We start from the raw sequence: 19,322 nt of genomic DNA on the forward strand, positions 1-19,322 counted from the left end.
TCTATAGGTTTCTCACTCTCTCTCTATATGTATCTTTCTGTCTATCTTTCTGAAGCGATGGATGATGGAAATAGAAGAGCGCACATGAGTTGATTTGGTTTTGTTTTGTTTTTGTACATAAAGAAAACACCAAACAGACGGATGCTCCCCGGATACACTTGAACAGAGCCGTTCCGCCAATGTGTTAAGGCGCGAAGACGGAAAGAACCACTTTATCCGTAGCAGAAGAAAACTGCAGCACGAATCTACATATGGCGGGAGTTACCGAACGAACCCAAGCCGGCCTGTGAGGCACCCTTGTTGTAACCCATCTGTAGGTTCAGTTCACCGTGATGAGCCCGCAGCTGCTCATCGGAGAAATTGCGCTCATTCTTGTCCGCCATTTTGGGACCAAGTGTAGGCCCATTATATTCCGGGTGCTTTTGGGTCTGGAAGGATACGGTTTGGAAAAGGGTTAGTGCCGCCATCTACAGGGGAGCAAATATCGGTAAATCAGCAATGACTTACAATTCTTCCGAGCGAGTACAGACAGAGCGTCACCTGGGGGATGTTGCGCCGCTCGAAAAGATCCGCCGTCTGGAAGATTTCCTCCTCCGGTACACCGTACTTCTTCACCGCCGCCTGGAAACGCTGAATGTTTTCCATCAGCTGGAAGTTGGTGCCACGCTCCTGGATCTTCTTCACCGACCCCGGTGCCATCTTGTTGATCAGCTTGCACAGCACAACGCCATCCTTCAGCACGTCCTCGTACGGACCGGGCGGCAACTTTTCGCCCAACACATCGGCGATCCACTGCAGTACCTCGGCTTCCTGTTCCTTGTTGCGGGGCTGTAGGTTGTGCAAGTTGGAAGGAAAGCAGAAGGGGCAACAAATAAACAATATTACATCAACAGAAGGCAGCAAACGGCTATAAACGCATTCGCCATTCGCGAATTTTCAAAACCCCGTCGCTTGAGCATGGATGGGGGATCTGTTTCTACGCCCGATGGGGATTTTCCAACAACTTGATGGGTTGGCAATGTTTTTCCATCAACGTATGGCCGCTCCCCAGATAGTTAAAAATAGAACCCGATCGACTTTTCATGAGCACGAGATTTTTTGTCCATTAGCCGGCTGCGCATGGAATGGTGTTACTAGGTGGAATGCTCCAATTGGTGTAAGCCGGATTTAACCATTCCAGAAAATCTTGCCCCAGGTCTTTTTTGCTTGAGCAGCGGTTGTAAAACTGTTTGCCAAAAGTTGTATTCGTCAAACCATTGGCTATTCTTCGGTTTGGGACTTTTGGCTTCTGCTCGCTTGTTTGCATTAAACAATGCGCAATGTGACCAGGTGCTTTATTAGGTATTGCAAAGCATTTCCTTCAATGTCACTAGCGTCCATTACACAGTTATTACAACGGCCATTAGATTATTCTTGCAACACCAGCAACGCCTACGACTTCCACCGACTTCTACCTAGACGACGCTAATTATATTACTTCGCGGACCATTGACCGATACCGTGAAGGCAACACGTGACGCTGGTAGAACGCGGGGCAGTGTGGCAGATTGATGTCCAATTGCATTTGTTTCAGCTGGTCGTTTTGTAAACCATTAGCATTGTGTACTTGGACAGCAAACTCGCATGCGCACCAGTTATTGGCATTCAAAGTTGATGGCCATCGGGAGGGAGAAAAAAAAAGTACTCGAACTCGACCGAGAAACTATCACGTCGGTATAATGCGGCTTGTGACATATGAACAGGCATAGATCACCACCCAGATTGGGGTACGTAAAACATCTGGAACCATATGGACCATGGTGTTCAGCTTCATAATGAAGTTGGATGGATGGCTTATCTTGCTGGAACTCACATTCCAGCAGTGAAAATGTACATTAATCGCTCTCTCCCAGACAGGTGGAACGTCCGCACGTGACGGAAAATGCAAATATTGTGTTGGAAAATCCCACCTTTACGCGCAACACTAGTGTAAGACATAAAACAAATCCTCAACGGAATTGCCCTGATAGTGCACACGTACCGCCATTTTAAATTTTGATTGATACGGTTGATTGATGGGAAAAATACACCGATTTCTACACACTTTTCAACTACACACACAAACACAGACACACGGGCACTTTCGGGCAGAGTGGGTGGAAAAACTCAACTCGATTAACACCTCAAAAATTCAGCAAGATTAAAGATGCTCGCGGTACGCCGACCTGCGCTAGACTGTGCCGGTTCAACCACGGGTGGGCGAATTTTGTGTCGGGCTGGGCAGAATTTTCGGGGCGTTCGGTTGATCCAGGCGCGTGTCGCTTCGGGATTTTCCCCCCTCACCCGGGTCCTCAATGGTGACTGCCCGTACGGTCATGCGGACCAGGTTCGGTATGTACCGACATTCAGCCCACCCCCTTTCGAGTGTGTTTGGAAGTAAGCGAGAAAAGGAAAACGCGCAAACCCGGGAGCAAGATCGCGGATAATTCACGCAAGCAATGGGTGCGCTTGCGCAAGGTGGTGGTTTTTTTGTGTTGCTTCTGTAAGCGATCTGTGAAGCAGAAGCCCGTTACCGTTCCATTCAAGAGTTTATTATCCGAGGTAGGAAAAGAAGGGAAGAAAAAAAAAACAACAGGTTCTGTTCCAATCACAAACTTCCATCGTAATTCCAAAAGGGAATAAAAACAACATCTTTCCGTTAGGAAGTGGGGTCCGTGGTTGTTTTTTGCTCCCCTTTGCCGAGGTTAAGGACCATTTTGGTTTATGGTTCGAGAGGGTGGGTTTACAGGGGTTTGAATAACAGCTAGGATATTGCGAGTTCAACCTCCGCACACGAGAACCGCACAACCGAATTTGGGCGGAAGATAGATCCGGATGGGATTTTGGACCGGTCTTGTCGTGTGAAAACCGGCCCCGCTATCAATACACCACCAAACCGCCCCAAATACGTTATAAACATCCAACAATAAACATTTAACGTAGGATTACAGAAACGCGTAAACAGCAAAACAAACACACGAGCTTGCCGTGGACGGTGTGTGTCAAAAGTCATAACCATTTGCAGGAAATTTATAATGACATTTAAAGCGTGCAAGAATAGGCAATGAATTTCTCCGGGCTTTAAAATAGATCTTCTGCTTTGCAATCCCACCCAGCACTGGAATTACTTTAGAGATCAATCTCCCATCGGCTGAAACAAACGATCTGACAGTGATGTTTTGCGATCGAAAATATCTCAGGGAGGCATTTTCCACCGGAGGTCCGTCAGCGGAAGGACAAGTGGTAGAGTTTCCATCACTCCCACCAAAAACAAAAAACCGGATGAGTGACGTCAACGCTGGACGAACGATTTGACCTATTGCGCCATCCGTTGCTAGATAGAGCACGATCATATACTAATTTTAATCATGGGCATACAACGGACTGCTACAAAATTTTGTGGCGCATCTACAAGCTTGCAGGGTAGAGTGTGGTCTAATCGGCATCGTTTCGGAACCAACACTCGGATGTATGTGTGTGGGTGGGGGGAGGGGGTGTTTGAACCGGAGCAGCTAGATATCCTCCAAATGACATCATCCAGATTTGGCGGCACATCCACGGGCGGGTGTATTGCAACAAGTTAATATCCTCCCCGCCTCCTGTGTGGGGTGTCGTTATTTGTTTACTTGCTCTGTTGAATATCTTTGGGTGGTGGAGACATTCGTTCGTTGCTGCCAAATAGTTTGCCCCGGATGGGGAAGGCACACGGAAAGCGCAAGCTGTTAGGTTTTCCGTTTTGTATTGATGTTAAGGTGACGGTGCATCAATCTACGGCCATTTCGAGCTGGGGGTTTTGATTAATCATTCGGTTTGTACCACTAGGTGTAACTGTCCACAGGGCGTTCGTTCTGTGAACAACAAGAAACAACATAAATAAACTCCACTATTTCAAACTATTTACCTTTAAAGATACAAACAGATGAGAAAGGTGGGATGAAAACCAACCAAAAAGCCGCAAGGGATCAGAATTAAACGGTTTGCAATCGCACTAGGTAATAGAGTCACACGTCACACCACTTTTGTTTCATACAGCAAACCCCATTTCCCCCGATTCCCGATGGCCAAGATGTTCACCTTCAACGGTAGGGATTATAACTTAATCCAAACCATGGCCACAAAGGGCACAACCTCCGGCCGGACGATGAAAATTGTGCTCGGTTGTGGGGCGTGGGCTGGCGTTCGGAGGCAACGACATCGCACTAAAAAAACTTCCACCCGGTCCCATTCATCTTGCATGTGCGCGATTGTGTTGGGTTGGCCTAGCAGTTGGAACCGTTTGCGTGTGATGGATCTTAAAATAACGAACCGTGAACATGGAGGGCAGCGTTCGGTTATTTGTTTCGGTTCGGTGTTTGCCATTAGCCGCGCGGTACCACAGAACCCCCTTCCCCCCGCCCTCGCCCTCCCCACTACCCAAAAAACCCCTCGCGCGTATTATTATTTATGTACATACTGTTTTTCTTCCACTCCCACACACGTACGTGACACGGCGCAGTGAAGTGTTTGTCCACACGGAGACGGTTTGTTCGGCTTTGCTTTTACTGGTGCTTGGCAAGGATTGAAATGGTGCCATTTTCTCTGCCAAAGAACACTGGTGCGAGCCGGCGTCCACGATCTTCTTCCCCGCTGCTCGGAATGGCACCGAAATGCAATCCGAAGAAAACATGCCCCCATACTGCCGGACTTAACGATGTGTGGTAAATGGGGGGAGGTGTTTTTCTTTTTCTTCAATGTATCATACTCACAACACAACCGTTGGTAGCGCATTCGCGGGACAGTGAACTTCGTACGGGAAATGTAAACGCATGGCTGCTGCTCCAGAACCGAGTTCGGGAAGAAAACACACAACGCAACCACTTTTCCTAACAAAAAAGCAATGCAAAGGAATGCATTTTTTTAACAACGTCGGATTAAAATGCAATCTGTGCGCCGTTTTGCGACACAACGCGACCCTAGAAAAGTAGTCCCGCTCCCCAAACACCGGCTTTTGTTTTCCACCTGTTTTGACAGTGGTGTCAGTTTATACGATTATGGGTACAATTTCAAACTTGCAAACGTCACAACCGTTCGGATCCGGCTCGAAACGGCTTTATGAACCGTTTCGTACCAGGGTCGCATGCGTGCAGGTGCTGGTAGTGCTATAAATTGCACGAATGCGAACGCTGCTTTATACGATTGGGCAAATAATTTAACATCTGCTAGAACGGCCCGTGGTGGGAGCGAAAAGTTGTATAAAAAGGCCGGTATTTAATTGATTTTTTTTCCCCCGAAAACGAATGCGAATTTAAAATTGTGAATAGTTTTGGAGCCGCAGCGAAAATCCCTTTCGGAATCGCAGTTCCGCAAAATGTTCTTTGTGCTGGGTGCATTTGTACCCGGGCTGCATGCGCATAGACGACAGTCACACCGGATGCCGCCCTCTTCGGAACCGGAACCCGTGACTTAAAATTAATGCATTGTAAATAGTAACGCGATCAATATTTGCGGGCAGTGAACTCTTGATTTTGTTTCAAACCATTCAGCGGACTTCATGCGCCGAATTCAGCTAATTTAGCAAACTCTCCACAACCGTTGCGGAGATGTCAAAACAGTGTTATTGTAATCGCGACTTGCGGTGGCTAAATCAGCACCGGGAGCGCATGCGCGAAGGAGTTTTGTGGAGTTTGTTTCCGATCGTTCAAAACAGCCGTTACCACTGTTAATTCCGTGATGAATTCCGTGAAATGAACACTAATATCGCGATCTTTATTTGTACTTCCACGCGCGGACAGGTTGCCGGTAAGCGTGATCGCGACCAGGAGCGGGAGGCGCAGCACTGGATCGAAACGGTGATCGGGGAAAAGTTTCCTGCCGGCCACGTCTACGAGGACTGCCTGCGCGACGGTATCCTGCTCTGCCGGCTAATGAACCGCCTGTCGCCGGGCATTGTGCCGAAGATCAACACGTCCGGCGGTGATTACAAGATGATGGACAATATCAATCAGTAAGTAAACCGCTTTCCCCTGCACGGTGAGGCCTGCACCACTCGCGAATAAACTCCCGCGTGGAGTTTTTGCCGGTTTCGCCGGATCTTCGGAAATCACGCAACGCACGCAACCCCGGTAGAACGGTGTAACCGGTCCAAACGGCAGATTCGGTTGATTCGTGGTTCCATTTTCACCAGGATTGCAGGCACCCCGGGAACAATCCCGGCCGGCAATCGTCGCAGCGCCCTCGCCTGGCTGCAACCGGCCGGTAAACCGGTTGTGGAAGCGCCGTTTCCACGGGCGGTTTCAGCTATTCTTTTCGTTTCAGCAGTTCCACAGAAAATGGCGCATGAGCGCAAAACACCGCTGAAACAGGAAATAGCCGACATGCTGCGCATTTGTACGCGGGCAGCATGCGACCAGCAGGGCTGCGGTCGTGACGGCTGCTCGTTGCTGCTGGTACAGTGTGTGACAAATTTAAACCATACACGATGAGATGTGTTTCGTGACAAGCTGTTCGTATTTTAAAAAGGCCATTTTTGTACTTTCTGAGAACCTTTTTGCTTAAATTGTCCCAAAAAATCGTAGTAATATTTTGATGGTTAATATTTTTAGAACACTTACAATTTTCTGTACAATTACCAAAGTCCAGCGAGAAACAAAAATGTGTTCGTGGGCTCGTTTATACCGTGTTCTGGTGGGTGCGTAAAGTTTGGCACACACTGTACGCTGTGCGCTTGGTATCGAGCAGCGGTTCGCGCGCGTTCGCATGGCCACGTCTCTTTGGGCGCCCCCGAGCCGCACGTCGCTCATGCGCTCCCGGTAGTTTTCAGCGTTTGCGTGCTACAACATGTTTCAACCTGTAGCCGGTACGCGTGGTACAGTGAGCGTTGCCGATTGTGCCAGGTCCGGCAAACCGCCACCGCTCGGTGCCGGTGCTGAATGGTGTTCAGAGCCGGAGCCGGCGCGCACCCTGCTACGGTTGCTGCGGGCATGGTAAAAGTCGTGGTAAAAGTACCACTTGCTACGCGCGTCAAACAGAAAGCGCCAAAACGGTCGGCGCACACGGGCACCGGCTACGGTCGTGCAGCCTGGTAGCCGTCCGTTGCTTTGCGGAGGAGGTGTCTCCGTTCGGGGATGTATGACCGGCTCGTGTGTGCACGAACGCTTCTTCCCCAGCGCCCAAAGGCGTAAAAAGGAGAGCAGTTTTCGCGGCCGGTTTGGATGGAGCCGTCGTGCACACGTGTGTGTTGCGCGTGATTGGTGCCCCGTGGTGGTCCTGGTCCGGCGAATAGGACAAAAATCCGGTCGAAACGGTTACGGTTGCTACCCGGGTCGCACGCCCGGCAGCAGGGTGTCCCTAGCCGAGTGTTTCGTAATTTCGCGTAGCCGAAAACCGAGCGACAGAAATCCGGTCGAATATGGTACCGCTCGCCACGGGGTCGCATGTCGCGCGGAGGCTACACTACGGCAGTTGCTGAGCACGGGCGAGCGAGTCGGCGAACGCAAGGTGTCTCGTTTTTTTTTGTTTCAACCGGGGCACCCATATTTGTTGTTTACGCTCGGGTAACACAACCGATTCGCGTGCGGTAACATTTACACAAAGTCCGAGTTACTTATTTAATAATTCGCTTCGCAATGAAGTTTGTCGCCTGCCGGCACCTCGAATAGGGTGTAGAAAAATGACTGATTTATTTATTATTTATTTTACCGCACCGCACCGGTTCGGTTGCGTGCAATGCGCAGTGCTTTATAAATTTGCGGTGCCGTGTGCCCGTGTGCTGAAATCGAAACAGGTCGTGCTGTGTAGCATTTGCACCAAGAGCGCAGGCACGCCGCAGCTGGATGTTGATGATTTGCTGTCGTGCTCAATGACACGCACCGGTTGAACGAGAAAGTGGAAGCGGGCCGAGCTTGTCCTTTATTTTGATAAATAAATAAATAATAAATTCGGAAATCGGACGGCTTTCTCGCTTAACTAGGTGTGCAATTGAGGTTAAGTTTAAAAAAAGGTATTTGACAACAACATTTTTACTCAAATATCATTCAACAAATGCTCAAAAATTATTATACATTTTTATATTATTTTTTATTTAACTTATAATAATTATTATACATTTTTTAAAAAATTGTCAAAATCAGAGGATATTTTCATCAATATTTTACCATTATTATTATTTGTTTGGTTGCTTGTGGTCAACAGGTCCTTTTGTTGTTCGCACCACAAATCATTGTTATCCGCATTTGGTTGAAATTCGCAAACAGCTGTGATATTCCATGTCCCACACACCTGCTGATGCTGTGTTGTAAAATGGCGTCCCAGTAGTTACTGCACTCCTGTTCATTTGCTTATCGATTGCTCTCACCGCTTTGGCGAGTGCCGAATGTCGATGCAGCCGATGCGATCCAATATTGTGTTCTTTCTCACCAACACACGCTCACCGCCGCGATGCCCGTCCGTATACTGATATCTGCCCCTCTCCCTTTACAGGTTCCAGAAGGCGTGCATCAAGTACGGCGTGGCCGATGTGGACCTCTTCCAGACGACCGATCTGTGGGACCGCAAAAACGTAGCCCTCGTCACGACGACCATCTTTGCCGTTGGCCGGGCGGTGAGTAACCGTAAGATGTACTGCTCCGGCACGGGTGTGTATTCATAGTACGGTTCCCTTTCCCCTCCTCAGTGCTACAAACATCCGGAATTCCGTGGACCGTATCTTGGCCCCCGGCCGGCAGAGGAGAACCGGCGCGAGTTCACCGAGGAGCAGCTGCGTGCCGGCGAGGGCCTGATCGGGTTGCAGGCCGGCTCAAACAAGGGTGCTACTCAGGCCGGTCTCAACTTTGGCGCCACCAGGAAGATTCTGCTCGGCAAGTAGTCCCGGGCAGGGCCCGGTGAAGCAGAAAAGAAAGGAAGAAAAAGGAAAAGAAAGCTAAACAAAAACAAACAAACACCAGCATGAAAGAAAAACTAACTTTCCAACAGCGTGAACTTTAATGTGACGAGCACTAATCATCATCATAATCGTTTTATCTCTGTTCTGCATTACAAAACACCAAACGCCTTCTGCCCTCACCAAGAGAGTTAAATTAAGAGTTACCAAAGCGGAAACAGCAACCAAATCCAACAGTACGCGGTTGCGTAGGAAAAAAAAACGTACTTAAATTATTGTCTTATTTATATTAACACTGATGTCTACAAATGGCTGGTGTATTGCTGGAAAACTAAGCGCTTGGTAGGTTGGAGCAACCTGGAATAACCTTAATCTCCACAAAAAAAACTCCAACGAAGGAGGAAGATGGGCGAATGGACTTTAGAGAACTGAACCTTTTCTCTCTATATCTCTTTAGAACACTAAACTTAACTAAACGAAGTATTTTACACACTGCATACAGAACTAATCACTAATGAAGTAATATGTTTAATATCTTGTTTTTATTTATTTAACGATAAAGTATTATACGGGGTAAGCGTTTCTTAATTCCAACTTTTTTCCCCTCGGTCATGCTACGCAAGTCCCCTTATTTAACCTTTCTTCTTAAAAAAAAACTCCTATTGCTTATACATTTTCCGCGCGCTATCCTAGCGACTAATCGGTATTCAACATGATCGGTTTATAATTTTGTTTTTCTGACAAAAATAAAGTACAATATTGCCTTTCGAGCCGCATTGTTGACCGTTTACATCACCACAATATCACCAACATTGCAAATGTTTTTGGAGCCATTTCTTTCCCCGAGTAAAACAGAAAAGTAAAACAGCAAATAAACGTTAGGTCTGCTCGGCTGCAAGCGAACGAATTAATAAAGAAAGCATCTGTCACATGCGTTTATTATTTACGTAAATGTTATTTACAAAAAAAAAACCGGGTTGTACGTACACCGCGCCACGGCGATGATTTTTTTTTTATCGCGAAAAACCATTGCGATACCTTTTTGCAGCTGCCATGGGGCATCCACTAAACTCTAGAGCTGTTGTCGTAATGCTACTGTGATTGCGTTTCCGCTGTGTTATTGCGTGTTTGTGTTGCTGTTGTAAAGACTTCAAAAGCAGTCAATGGTAGAGGAAGTTGTGCATAGTAAGGACATTGGAGTGGGTTTTACAAGCTTTACCGACTTGGTCACTTCGTGGCGATCTGTTGTTTGTAGCAGCTCCCATTACTTTACACCCCCGATGGCGTAACGCGCGTTGGAGGAGATATGTAAAGCTATATGTGTGTGCTGTTTTAAGCAGACAGTTCATCCTCATCACAAGGTTTGCATTAAACGCTGTGGTGTATTCCAAATCTTTTCCTCTCTCTATCTTTCTATTGTTTCTTTAGTTCGACACATGTAAAGGACACTTGAAGCGTGGGACACCACCGCCACCACCTATCGCGTATCGATGCCAACGGTGTGCTCGTCATTCAAACAGTTGTTGTGATGCCAATGCTCAACTCCATCCGTATCATCGCTAGAGTGTGTGCGTTTGGCCGGTGGATAAAGCCTGCGATGCTTCTTCAACGCGTTCCAAATTCGAAGTTCCTCACCAATCCTAAAATGCATAATAAAGATTAAATAATTGTGGTACTACATCTTACACGGATCACTCTATTAGAGAGACACTGAGAACCTCAAGCAAGAGAGCATCAATAGATAATTCATCATTTTAAGATTTTTTTCTCACAATGTATAACTACCTACCTTTTCACGAACTTTCTTCAAGTTTAAGAACAAGTTCATATAATGCAAACCTCGGGAACTATCTCGGGAAGTATTCAAATAATTTCGTTCTTTGAATTTCCAGAACTTCTGGATAACTTTGTTTAGAAAAAAAACTCGTTCAAGAATTGAACATATGAACAGTTCAATGGGGAAGACTTTACCCTTTGGGCCTGTGCTTTGACAACGCTTCTTAACACGCGTACACTTACTTCAGACCCAATCGACGAAGATCGTTCCGATCCAACTCGTACAGGAAATCTTCGTACAGGAATCCTTCGTGCAGTATCCGCTGCCGACTCTCGGCACGCTTGATGCCCTGCGTCTGCAACCATTCCGCTAACCGGCGATCGCCCACCGTCTCGTCGTCGTCTTCGTTCAACTCGGGCGAAACGTCCAGCGACGTTTTCTGCTGCTGGCCGCTGTTGTTGTTTCCGCCCGGTGGCATCCGGTTCCAGAGATTGGATCGACGCCTGGTACCGTCCTCACCGTCACCAAGGTCGGGTGTGCTGTGCTCGTGCAGGCAGCGCTCCATCAGCGCGACCAGCTGATCGGTGAGGCAACGTGCAAATGCACCGCTCTCCAGCACCGCCCGGAACGCGCTCTGGTACGATTGTTGAGATTCCAGCAGATACTCCTTCAGTCTTTGATTTTCCGCCCGCAGTGCCTCCACCTGCTCGCATAACGTTTTCCAGCGCGTTTTCTTGTGCAACGGTGTGCCGGGTGCGGTGTCGGTACCGTGGCTTCTAGCCCGCGGTTTGTTCGATCGCACGGAACTGCCGCTACCGTGTCCGGACGTTACCGTCGTTAGCTGTTCTTCCAGCTCGTCGATCGGTTCTTCATCGCCCTCGGGCAGATCGTACACGTCGTACTCGCAATCGTACCCAACACCCATCATCAAACCGTCCCGCTCGTCACGCCCGTGTTGCTGGTGCCCGAGTACTTGTGGCCGTCCATTCACCAGCATCGTGCGGACCACCGGTACCGCGATGTCATTGTTTTCTTCATCATACTCATCATCGTTCGGTGCGTTACCGGCCAGATTGGCGCCCAGCTTCGGTGACAGGATTGTGATGCCCGCATGGACCGCACTCTTGACTAGATTTTCCAGCGCAAACATCCAGTGCGGTTTGATGTTATGCGACCGCAACACCGTGATGACCGTGTTCTGGAACGCGTACAGCGCTAAATGGAGCTGCACGATTGCGGTCGCGTTAAAGTTGGGCTGCTCCTTCAGTTGGGCGATCGCTTGCTCGAGTGTGTCGGTCCGCTGTTCCGCGATATATTTCCGCAACCCGTTCAGCAACATTTGCAGATGGTCGCGGGTGATTGCGAGCTCCTGATTTGCGTCCGGTTCAATCTTTGTTAACCAAAGCTCGCAGATCTTCGTCACGTCGTGGCAGAGCACCTTGTCAAGCGTTTGGCGCCGCTGGGAGTCTTTCTTCAGCAGGTAGAACCCGTCGCTTTCGTTCGCTTCACCCGCTAGGGGTAGCTTGCTAGCCGTGGAAGTCGTTATATCGATCTACGGTGCAAGAACATAATTTTAAATCACTTTCAAATGTGCAAAGTTCGGAACATTCGCTGCGTGGTACGTACCTCAGGTGATAGTAGCCCTCCGGAGGAACTTCGCCTATTTAGCTGGAACACTGTCGACGTCTGTTCGGCGGGATCCAGTTCCAGCGAAGGAGTTTCTGCAATGTTTCTGCAAATGAAAATAACAAATGGAAGCATGGAAAATTATTTCTGACCCGATTGGATAAATAAAACAGCCTACACAGAGTAAAAGTTACATTCTATTTGAACTGTCCGCTCGTACACTATGGAGCGGTGAGATCTCACCAGTTTGGCCTATCCAACTTACCCGATGCTGTTCACACTGTTCGGCATCTTGGGCATCTTGATCGGTGTTAGCTGGAACGAATGTTTGTTTTTCCGCTCCGTCACCGACCGGTTAGCCGTATGGTAGCCGATCGAAGAATTCAGTGGTGGGATCGACGAGGCTCTGGACCGCGTACAACAACCATTTTGTTCACGCAAACGAACAATAACAACAACAAATAGCACATAGCAGGTTCGGGTATGTGTAAGTTATTTACCGCGCCATTATACAGAACCCCAGTTGGAAATTTTGAGCAAGCGAGAGCGTAAACCAAAACAAAACAAACAAAAAACAGAAGGCAACATAATATTATAACACGCGCACACATATTCACGAATAGAAAAAGTAATGTGAAGAAATATGTGTGTTTTATAAAAGAAAATTTTAGAACAAAATGTAAATGGCAGATTTGTGTGAATGCGTCGGTTTATGTGTTTGTTTTCACGTTTGGTTTTACAAAAACAACACAGGAGTTATAAAGAACGAACAACCAAAACATAGGTTCACGTAAATAACGCAGGAAACACATTTGATAAGAACAACGGACGGAATACGTAGTGTAACCGCATCAAATGAAAAAAGAAAGAAAAAAAAACAAGAAAGCAACGATTATTATCAATAAAATGCAAAAAAGGCTGGAAAGGCGTTAAATTGCAACGAAGTCGCGAGAAGAGATTAGACGAAAGCAGTTTTGGATTCAACAAAAATCAACCTTAACCCGAATGCTTTAATGACTTGGCGTGTGGTTAGAAGAAAATATTAGGAAACAAATTGGAGTTTAACATATGACGAAAAGAAAGGATGTACATATAAGAACATTTTAACCGTACCAAGCATAAAAGCGACGAGTTTAACGATTAACGTGTAACCAACGTGTGCACACTACGGTCGGAAACAAACCGCACTTACTCTGTTTCGGAGCTGAAGGTGGGTGTGTTACAGCTAGCAGAACTTTGCTGGGATGTAAGCGTTTTCGCATTGTGTCGATCGGCAGGCATGCTAACGCTGCGGGAAAATTCAGCGGATGGATGCGGTAATCCACTGATGGTACTGCTGCTACTAAACGATGGGCGCATCTTTTTGTGCTTTCTGGCAATGGAAAACAAAAACATGGATAAATAACAAATGTGAAATGTCAGAAGAGTGTAATAGATTGGTACATACTCGCAGAGGAACGGATCGTCGAGCAGTTCGGCAGCGGTGGCCCGTTTATCGACATCCACTTCGAAGCAGCGCAGAATGAAATTTTTCGCCACCGTTGACAGTTCTTCCGGGATGTTGGGATGGGTTTTGTAGTAGCCCACCTTAAACATGGCCGCCTGCGGACAACCGAGCTCCACGAACGGTGGTTTCCCGGTGGCCATCTCCACGACCGTACACCCGAACGACCAGATATCGGCGGCTGGTCCGTACCCACGCACACCCTGATCGATAACTTCCGGCGCCATGTACTGCAGCGTGCCGGTGAACGTTTCCGTTGCCGGGTTGATACCGGCCAACCGTTTTGACGTGCCAAAGTCGGATATCTTCACCACGCCACTGTACGTATTGACCAGCACATTGCCACCCTTGATGTCGCGGTGCACAATCTTCTGGTCGTGCAGGTACTTGAGCCCCTCCAGTATTTGGCGCGAATAAAATGCGATCGTCGTTTCGTTGTCCTTGAGCGGGCCCCATTTGGAGCTGAGCAGCGCGGACAGCGAACCACCCGGTACCTGCTCCATGAAGATTTTAAAGTATTGGTTCTCCGACTTGGAACCCCAGTACTGAACGATATTGCGATGGCGGAGTTGCGAGTGCAGTTTGATCTCTTCGTGCAGCGGCTGTACGTCGTGCGTGTTGCGTTCGTACACCTCCTTCACGGCGATCTTCACCTGGGTTGTGAGATCGCGGGCCGCGTACACCGCACCGTACGTACCCTTGCCGAGCAGCATACGCTGCCCTTCGTCGTCCATTTCGTACTCGTACTTTAGTTCATCCGCCGTCGTCTCGGCGGAGGACAGATCGATAAAGCCCGAACCTTGGTCGGCCGTCATCTGCAGTATCAGATCGTAGAACGTTTGCCGGCACTGAACCGACGGGAAAAACATCTGGAAATCGTCGGAGTTGTGGTGCACGTACAGGTACGCGCACCGTTCGTCCCGCTTGTACAGGCTGACCGATTTGATTTGGCTCGCGAGAAAGTTAAAGTCGTGCAGCTTGAGACAGGTGCCTTTCGCATGCTGCTGACAGATGTTGGTAATATCTATCGACTTCTGTTCCGCGTCCATGTGTATCGACACGTAGCTCGGCATATAGATTTTCTGCGGTTCGAGTATCAGGATTGGAAACCGTACCATGCTGGACGGTTCCCGTGCGGTCGCCTCGAGGAAAAACTCCATCCAAAACTCAAATATCTGCTGCTCGATGCTCATGCTTGCCGTCTCGTCCGTGCGTTTGCGGGCCCGATCGATCAGCATGATGTTGCCGATCGTTGACTTCAGGTACCATTTCGGTGGGCGCAGCTTAAACATACATTCGGCTGCCTGGATCGCTTTCGCGTAGTTTTCGGCCAGTACCGATATTTCGAAAAACGTCGCCACGTTCCAGTAGTCTTTGATCTGCGACAGTGAACCCTTCTTGCCGATGAGATTGTTTAGCTTCATGCCGATGTGCTGCAGCTCGTTATCGGTAAAGTCCTTTCCGTCGATCACGAGCAGCGTGGCGAGATTGATACCGGCAAACTCATTTGGTTGCACCTCGAACGATTTCCGGTACCAGATGATTGCGTTCTTCAGGCTTTCCTTGTCCGTGTGGTTCGACTCGACAAACATGTCTTTGTATATGCGCCCGTACAGGCACAGCATGTCTGGAAAGTGGTTCTCCTTCTTTTCCAGCGCTTTCGTGCAGGTGCGTAACGCACGCTCCCGATCACCTTCGTGGTTGCGGCGATTTAGTGCAAACGCGTACAAATAGTGCATATGGCCGGTGTTGATGTAGTTTTGCTTGTTCGGTATCGTTTGCAGATCGTCCACCAGCTGCACCATTGCGTCGTAGTCCTGCACATCGCGCAACGACAGCATGTACGTCTGGACGATCTCTTTCGATAGCACGTGCGGATCGTCCAAACGTTTGCGCATGTTGCGCAACATACGCTGCAGTTCCTCCACGTTACCGGCGTGCTGGTCCCGCAAGCTGCGCAAATCCGCCAGGAACTTTTCCCGCAGGTGTGCCTTTGATTGTATTTCCACGTCCTGGAATAGGCGCCGCAGGGCAGTTGTCAGCGTTGTCATGTGTTGCTGTTGCTGCTGCTGCTGTGTCGGTTGCTGTTGCGTTGTTTGCTGAGATTGTGCCGTTTGTTCCTCGGCGGTCGCTTTGACTGGACTAGTGATGATTACGCTACCGGTCTCGTGCAACCGGTAAGAGATAAACTGATAATTGCCGCAGGAGATCTTCATCCGCAGCGTGGCCTCATGCTGCGTATCGTTATAGATTACGATGTTTTCCTTCATATCGAAGTGTTCCCGCACACCGAGTTGATAGCAAAGGGTACTCTGTTGCGTCTGGACGCTGAGATCCACCACGACTACGTCCGCGTTGTAGAAGTATTCGAGCGTGTTCAAATCACCGAAATCGAGAATTTCGAACTGCAGTTGCTGCAGGTTGGCACCGACCTGTGCGCATGCCTGACGCACCTCCTCCAGTGCGGCCTTCCGGTGGTTTAGGTACGCACTCTTCTCACAGTCGATCACAACCGCAATGTCCATGCGGGGTCGGGCATGCCCTGCGTGCGAACTAGCCCCGGATATCTGTATGGCGGTGTTGCCAGATATGTCGCTGAGGTTGGACATGCTGCCGCTGTGTTTTACACTCGATACTACTGCATGAGTTTCTAAAAACAAAAAAAAGATATGGTTGTTTAAGATTTTTTTATATGATTATACTAATAAGGGAAGAATTAAAATACGAGTACGGTCTATTCAGTGCGTGCTAACTACATGTGATAATAATCTGGTCTTACCAAGCCGTAGGTGGTATGTTACAAGTTGTTGTTGTTGAGTTGGCTTAAAGAGACTTTGAGCTCTTGTATGATGCAAATGCTCTGTCTTTACTTCCAACTGCGCTACGCGTTATGGAACGACTGATACAAACAGTCATCAGTTAGGATGCGTGAGCCTGACGAGAGTTTTCTCGTTCTCGTCTATTGGGTGAGGACTCGGTGAGAGCGTACCCGACACTCACCACAGTTCCGCGAAAACAGAACAGTGTGTTGCTGTCCGTCATGTCATGCGAAGGCGAAGGGTAATTCACAATTATGACTATCTAATAGGCGCCAATTGGTACGAGCGAGACAAACATAGCTAAAACACACACATTCACTCCTCGCCGACCTGCAGGATGAGACTGTCTCAAGGTGATGTGTGGGAGAGCAAGGAAGTAGATAAAGCACTGCAGCGACTGACCGCAAGGTGTAAACCGTTCCCTTTATCTTGCCCCATACCGCATGCGGAGTGATCTCTTTCTCTCTCCCTCTCTCTAGAAGCTGTCTGTGATGGCAAGTGTACAATCGCACCCCTATGCAAGTCGTTAACAGTGTGCGCGGCAGGGTAAGTGCCGAGCGCTTGCGCAAATCGCAAAAACCCTTGTTAGAATGCGCCACTGTTTGTGCTGTTTGCTCGATTGACCAAACAGCCAACATGGGTGCAATCGACCCAGTGACCAACACCAACATATCGCCTTGCTCGTTTGTCCCTTCACAAAAAAATCCAGCATTTGTTTTTTTTTTACAAGCCGATGTGTGCGAGTGGTTTTTTTTGTGCGTAGAATCACGAGACGGTACGGTGCTAGGCGAGGGTTTTTACCATACGCCGCCCAACACCAACCTTCGTGGAGGTTAAGGCTCGAGGATATGCTATTTAATTGCAGCCCTGTCGGAGTTCATGCAGTGTCTCAGCGAAGAATAACGCAAGGTATCCATGCGTTTACTGACCGCAACACAAGCTTACCTGGTCGCGAATTCGCAACAGCAAAATGTATCACACAAGGAAAGGCTGTGTTTTTTTTCTAATCAACGCGAACCACTCAAGACTGACTGTCGCTCTACTCCGAAACACCGCTGCTGGACCGAGTGGGTGCCACACTCGTTATCTTAAATTTTACAAAACAACCAGATAATCAAAGAACCGGGCATCTTATCAAACAGCAAAACAAAAACAAAAAATAAAACACGTTTTGGAAGCGAACACCGAAAGACATAAGGAAAGTAATTAGCATTTGGCGTATGGAACCGGTTTTGCTATTCAATGCACACACTGTTGGGGAAACTGCTAAAACACCTCTGGTGTGATTGGATCTAATTGTATCAATAACACTTCTGGGTATAAGGCTACTACCGGTGCGTAAGAGTTTACAAATGGTTCTAGAATGGTGTAATTAAAAGTGTCCTTCGAACGCTGAACTTGATCAATCATCGGGCCAGTGAACCATCTGGATCATATATTTCAACTAATTGTTTCAACTAATTTTGTTGTGTTAAAGGTATGCGACAAACAAACAAGATCTCTTATATTATGATCTCGAATTGGAAGATATAAATTCTTGACGATCTTGTCCATTTCCTATAAAATAGAGTTTGTTTGTACTATATATTTGAATAATTATTCTTCTCATTAGACTCAATTATGATCAGATTCGACCTTTAAGTGATACCCGATTTGGAGTTGCATTCGACACAACACTACTACGCATACTAGTAGCATACGCATAACGCCCAAGCTTTTAGTGCAACTCTGTGGAACACATAAAGATTTGTTTATAACCTTCTTCTAACTCACCTGAATCTTCCATGCTGTCTGTTTATAGCCTGAGAGCGTCGTCGTTAGCAAGCGATGTGTTGGTGCTTATATTCAGGAACGTGCGTGAACTATAGAGGAGTCCTGTGATTGTTCTTCCCAGGCAGGAAGTTGAGAGAGAAAGAGAGAGAGGGTATCGGGTGCACAAAGCTAAACGTCCGCACAGCCACGGTCAGCCTCGGCGACAGTGCGGCGAAAAGCGCTGCCGTTCGATGCCATCGTCGTGACGAGCGGGCTCGACGCTGCGTTGTCTTCCCGGCGGATGTCTATTGTTCACACTTATCAGTATCCCTGGGTTGATTGCGCCAAAACCGTTGACTCGTTTGATAGGTGAGACGTGTTGAGTGTTGAATTCCTTTTGGGGTTTTGTTACACACCGAACAGCGGCACACGCACAACAGCTTCCCAAGCGAGATTAACACGCGTTCCGCTGAACTGCTGGCTGGCTAGGTTGGGGTCTAGCACAAAACCGTCGTCGTGGGTGTACGTGTGTGCGTGTATTGAGTTGCCGCAACAGTATCCCCCATCCTGTTTGGCGGAAATAAAACGAAGGAAAGGAGAAGAAATCGAAACTGTATTAACCGTGGATGGTGCTGATTACGCCGCAACATCGCACACAGCATCCCTGGCTGGTGTTTGGCTGTTACGCATGTTAGCAGCGTTCGGCACATGCGTATATTCGCTAATCGTAGAGCTGGTTGTATTTTTGTGTGTGTGTATCGACGGAAGGTTCATATCCGTGCGGCCGTATTGTACCTATATACTCTTCGCCCACTGATCGACGCCTGAAGCTGGGTAAATAGAGGGGGAGGGTTCCTTTAACCAGGCAGGGGGCACACCAAAATAACCTATCGCAGCGAAATGCTGAACGACAGAACGAGATAGAGGACAAATAGGACACACAAAATATGGGCAAAATGGTTGTTGGAC

General features: G+C 48.1%; 3 protein-coding genes across 3 annotated transcripts; 1 reads left to right on the forward strand and 2 right to left on the reverse strand.

The window, feature by feature from the left end:
• Nucleotides 1-245: 245 nt before the first annotated feature.
• On the reverse strand, nt 246-1,564 carry LOC128715118 (muscle-specific protein 20). The gene is made up of 3 exons (XM_053810036.1): nt 1,478-1,564; nt 508-828; nt 246-428 (listed from the first exon to the last, which is right to left on the reverse strand). Exons 1-3 carry the CDS (start codon nt 1,562-1,564, stop codon nt 246-248), a joined length of 591 nt encoding a protein of 196 aa, XP_053666011.1.
• A 4,177-nt stretch (nt 1,565-5,741) lies between these two features.
• LOC128715337 (muscle-specific protein 20-like) lies at nt 5,742-8,860 on the forward strand. The gene is made up of 3 exons (XM_053810257.1): nt 5,742-6,001; nt 8,476-8,596; nt 8,669-8,860. Exons 1-3 carry the CDS (start codon nt 5,742-5,744, stop codon nt 8,858-8,860), a joined length of 573 nt encoding a protein of 190 aa, XP_053666232.1.
• A 1,492-nt stretch (nt 8,861-10,352) lies between these two features.
• LOC128708860 (mitogen-activated protein kinase kinase kinase 15) lies at nt 10,353-18,387 on the reverse strand. The gene is made up of 7 exons (XM_053804209.1): nt 18,375-18,387; nt 13,726-16,432; nt 13,471-13,650; nt 12,544-12,684; nt 12,279-12,384; nt 10,895-12,204; nt 10,353-10,515 (listed from the first exon to the last, which is right to left on the reverse strand). The coding sequence occupies exons 1-7, from the start codon at nt 18,385-18,387 to the stop codon at nt 10,353-10,355; spliced, it is 4,620 nt and encodes a 1,539-aa protein (XP_053660184.1).
• Nucleotides 18,388-19,322: the final 935 nt, after the last annotated feature.

This window comes from Anopheles marshallii, chromosome X (assembly GCF_943734725.1).
Source record: "Anopheles marshallii chromosome X, idAnoMarsDA_429_01, whole genome shotgun sequence".
Taxonomy (NCBI): domain Eukaryota; kingdom Metazoa; phylum Arthropoda; class Insecta; order Diptera; family Culicidae; genus Anopheles; species Anopheles marshallii.

Bases quoted from the DNA above. Each gene is read 5' to 3' on its own strand.
- LOC128715337 (XM_053810257.1), top strand. From the start codon at position 5,742: ATGAACACTAATATCGCGATCTTTATTTGTACTTCCACGCGCGGACAG. The intron at 6,002-8,475 runs GTAAGTAAACCG...CTCCCTTTACAG, and splicing joins ATGATGGACAATATCAATCA to GTTCCAGAAGGCGTGCATCA. The intron at 8,597-8,668 runs GTGAGTAACCGT...TCCCCTCCTCAG, and splicing joins TCTTTGCCGTTGGCCGGGCG to TGCTACAAACATCCGGAATT.
- LOC128715118 (XM_053810036.1), bottom strand. From the start codon at position 1,564: ATGCAATTGGACATCAATCTGCCACACTGCCCCGCGTTCTACCAGCGT. The intron at 829-1,477 runs GTAATATAATTA...CACAACCTACAG, and splicing joins ATCGGTCAATGGTCCGCGAA to CCCCGCAACAAGGAACAGGA. The intron at 429-507 runs GTAAGTCATTGC...GTATCCTTCCAG, and splicing joins TGTACTCGCTCGGAAGAATT to ACCCAAAAGCACCCGGAATA.
- LOC128708860 (XM_053804209.1), bottom strand. The intron at 13,651-13,725 runs GTATGTACCAAT...TTCCATTGCCAG, and splicing joins GACGATCCGTTCCTCTGCGA to AAAGCACAAAAAGATGCGCC. The intron at 12,205-12,278 runs GTACGTACCACG...CTTGCACCGTAG, and splicing joins GAGGGCTACTATCACCTGAG to ATCGATATAACGACTTCCAC.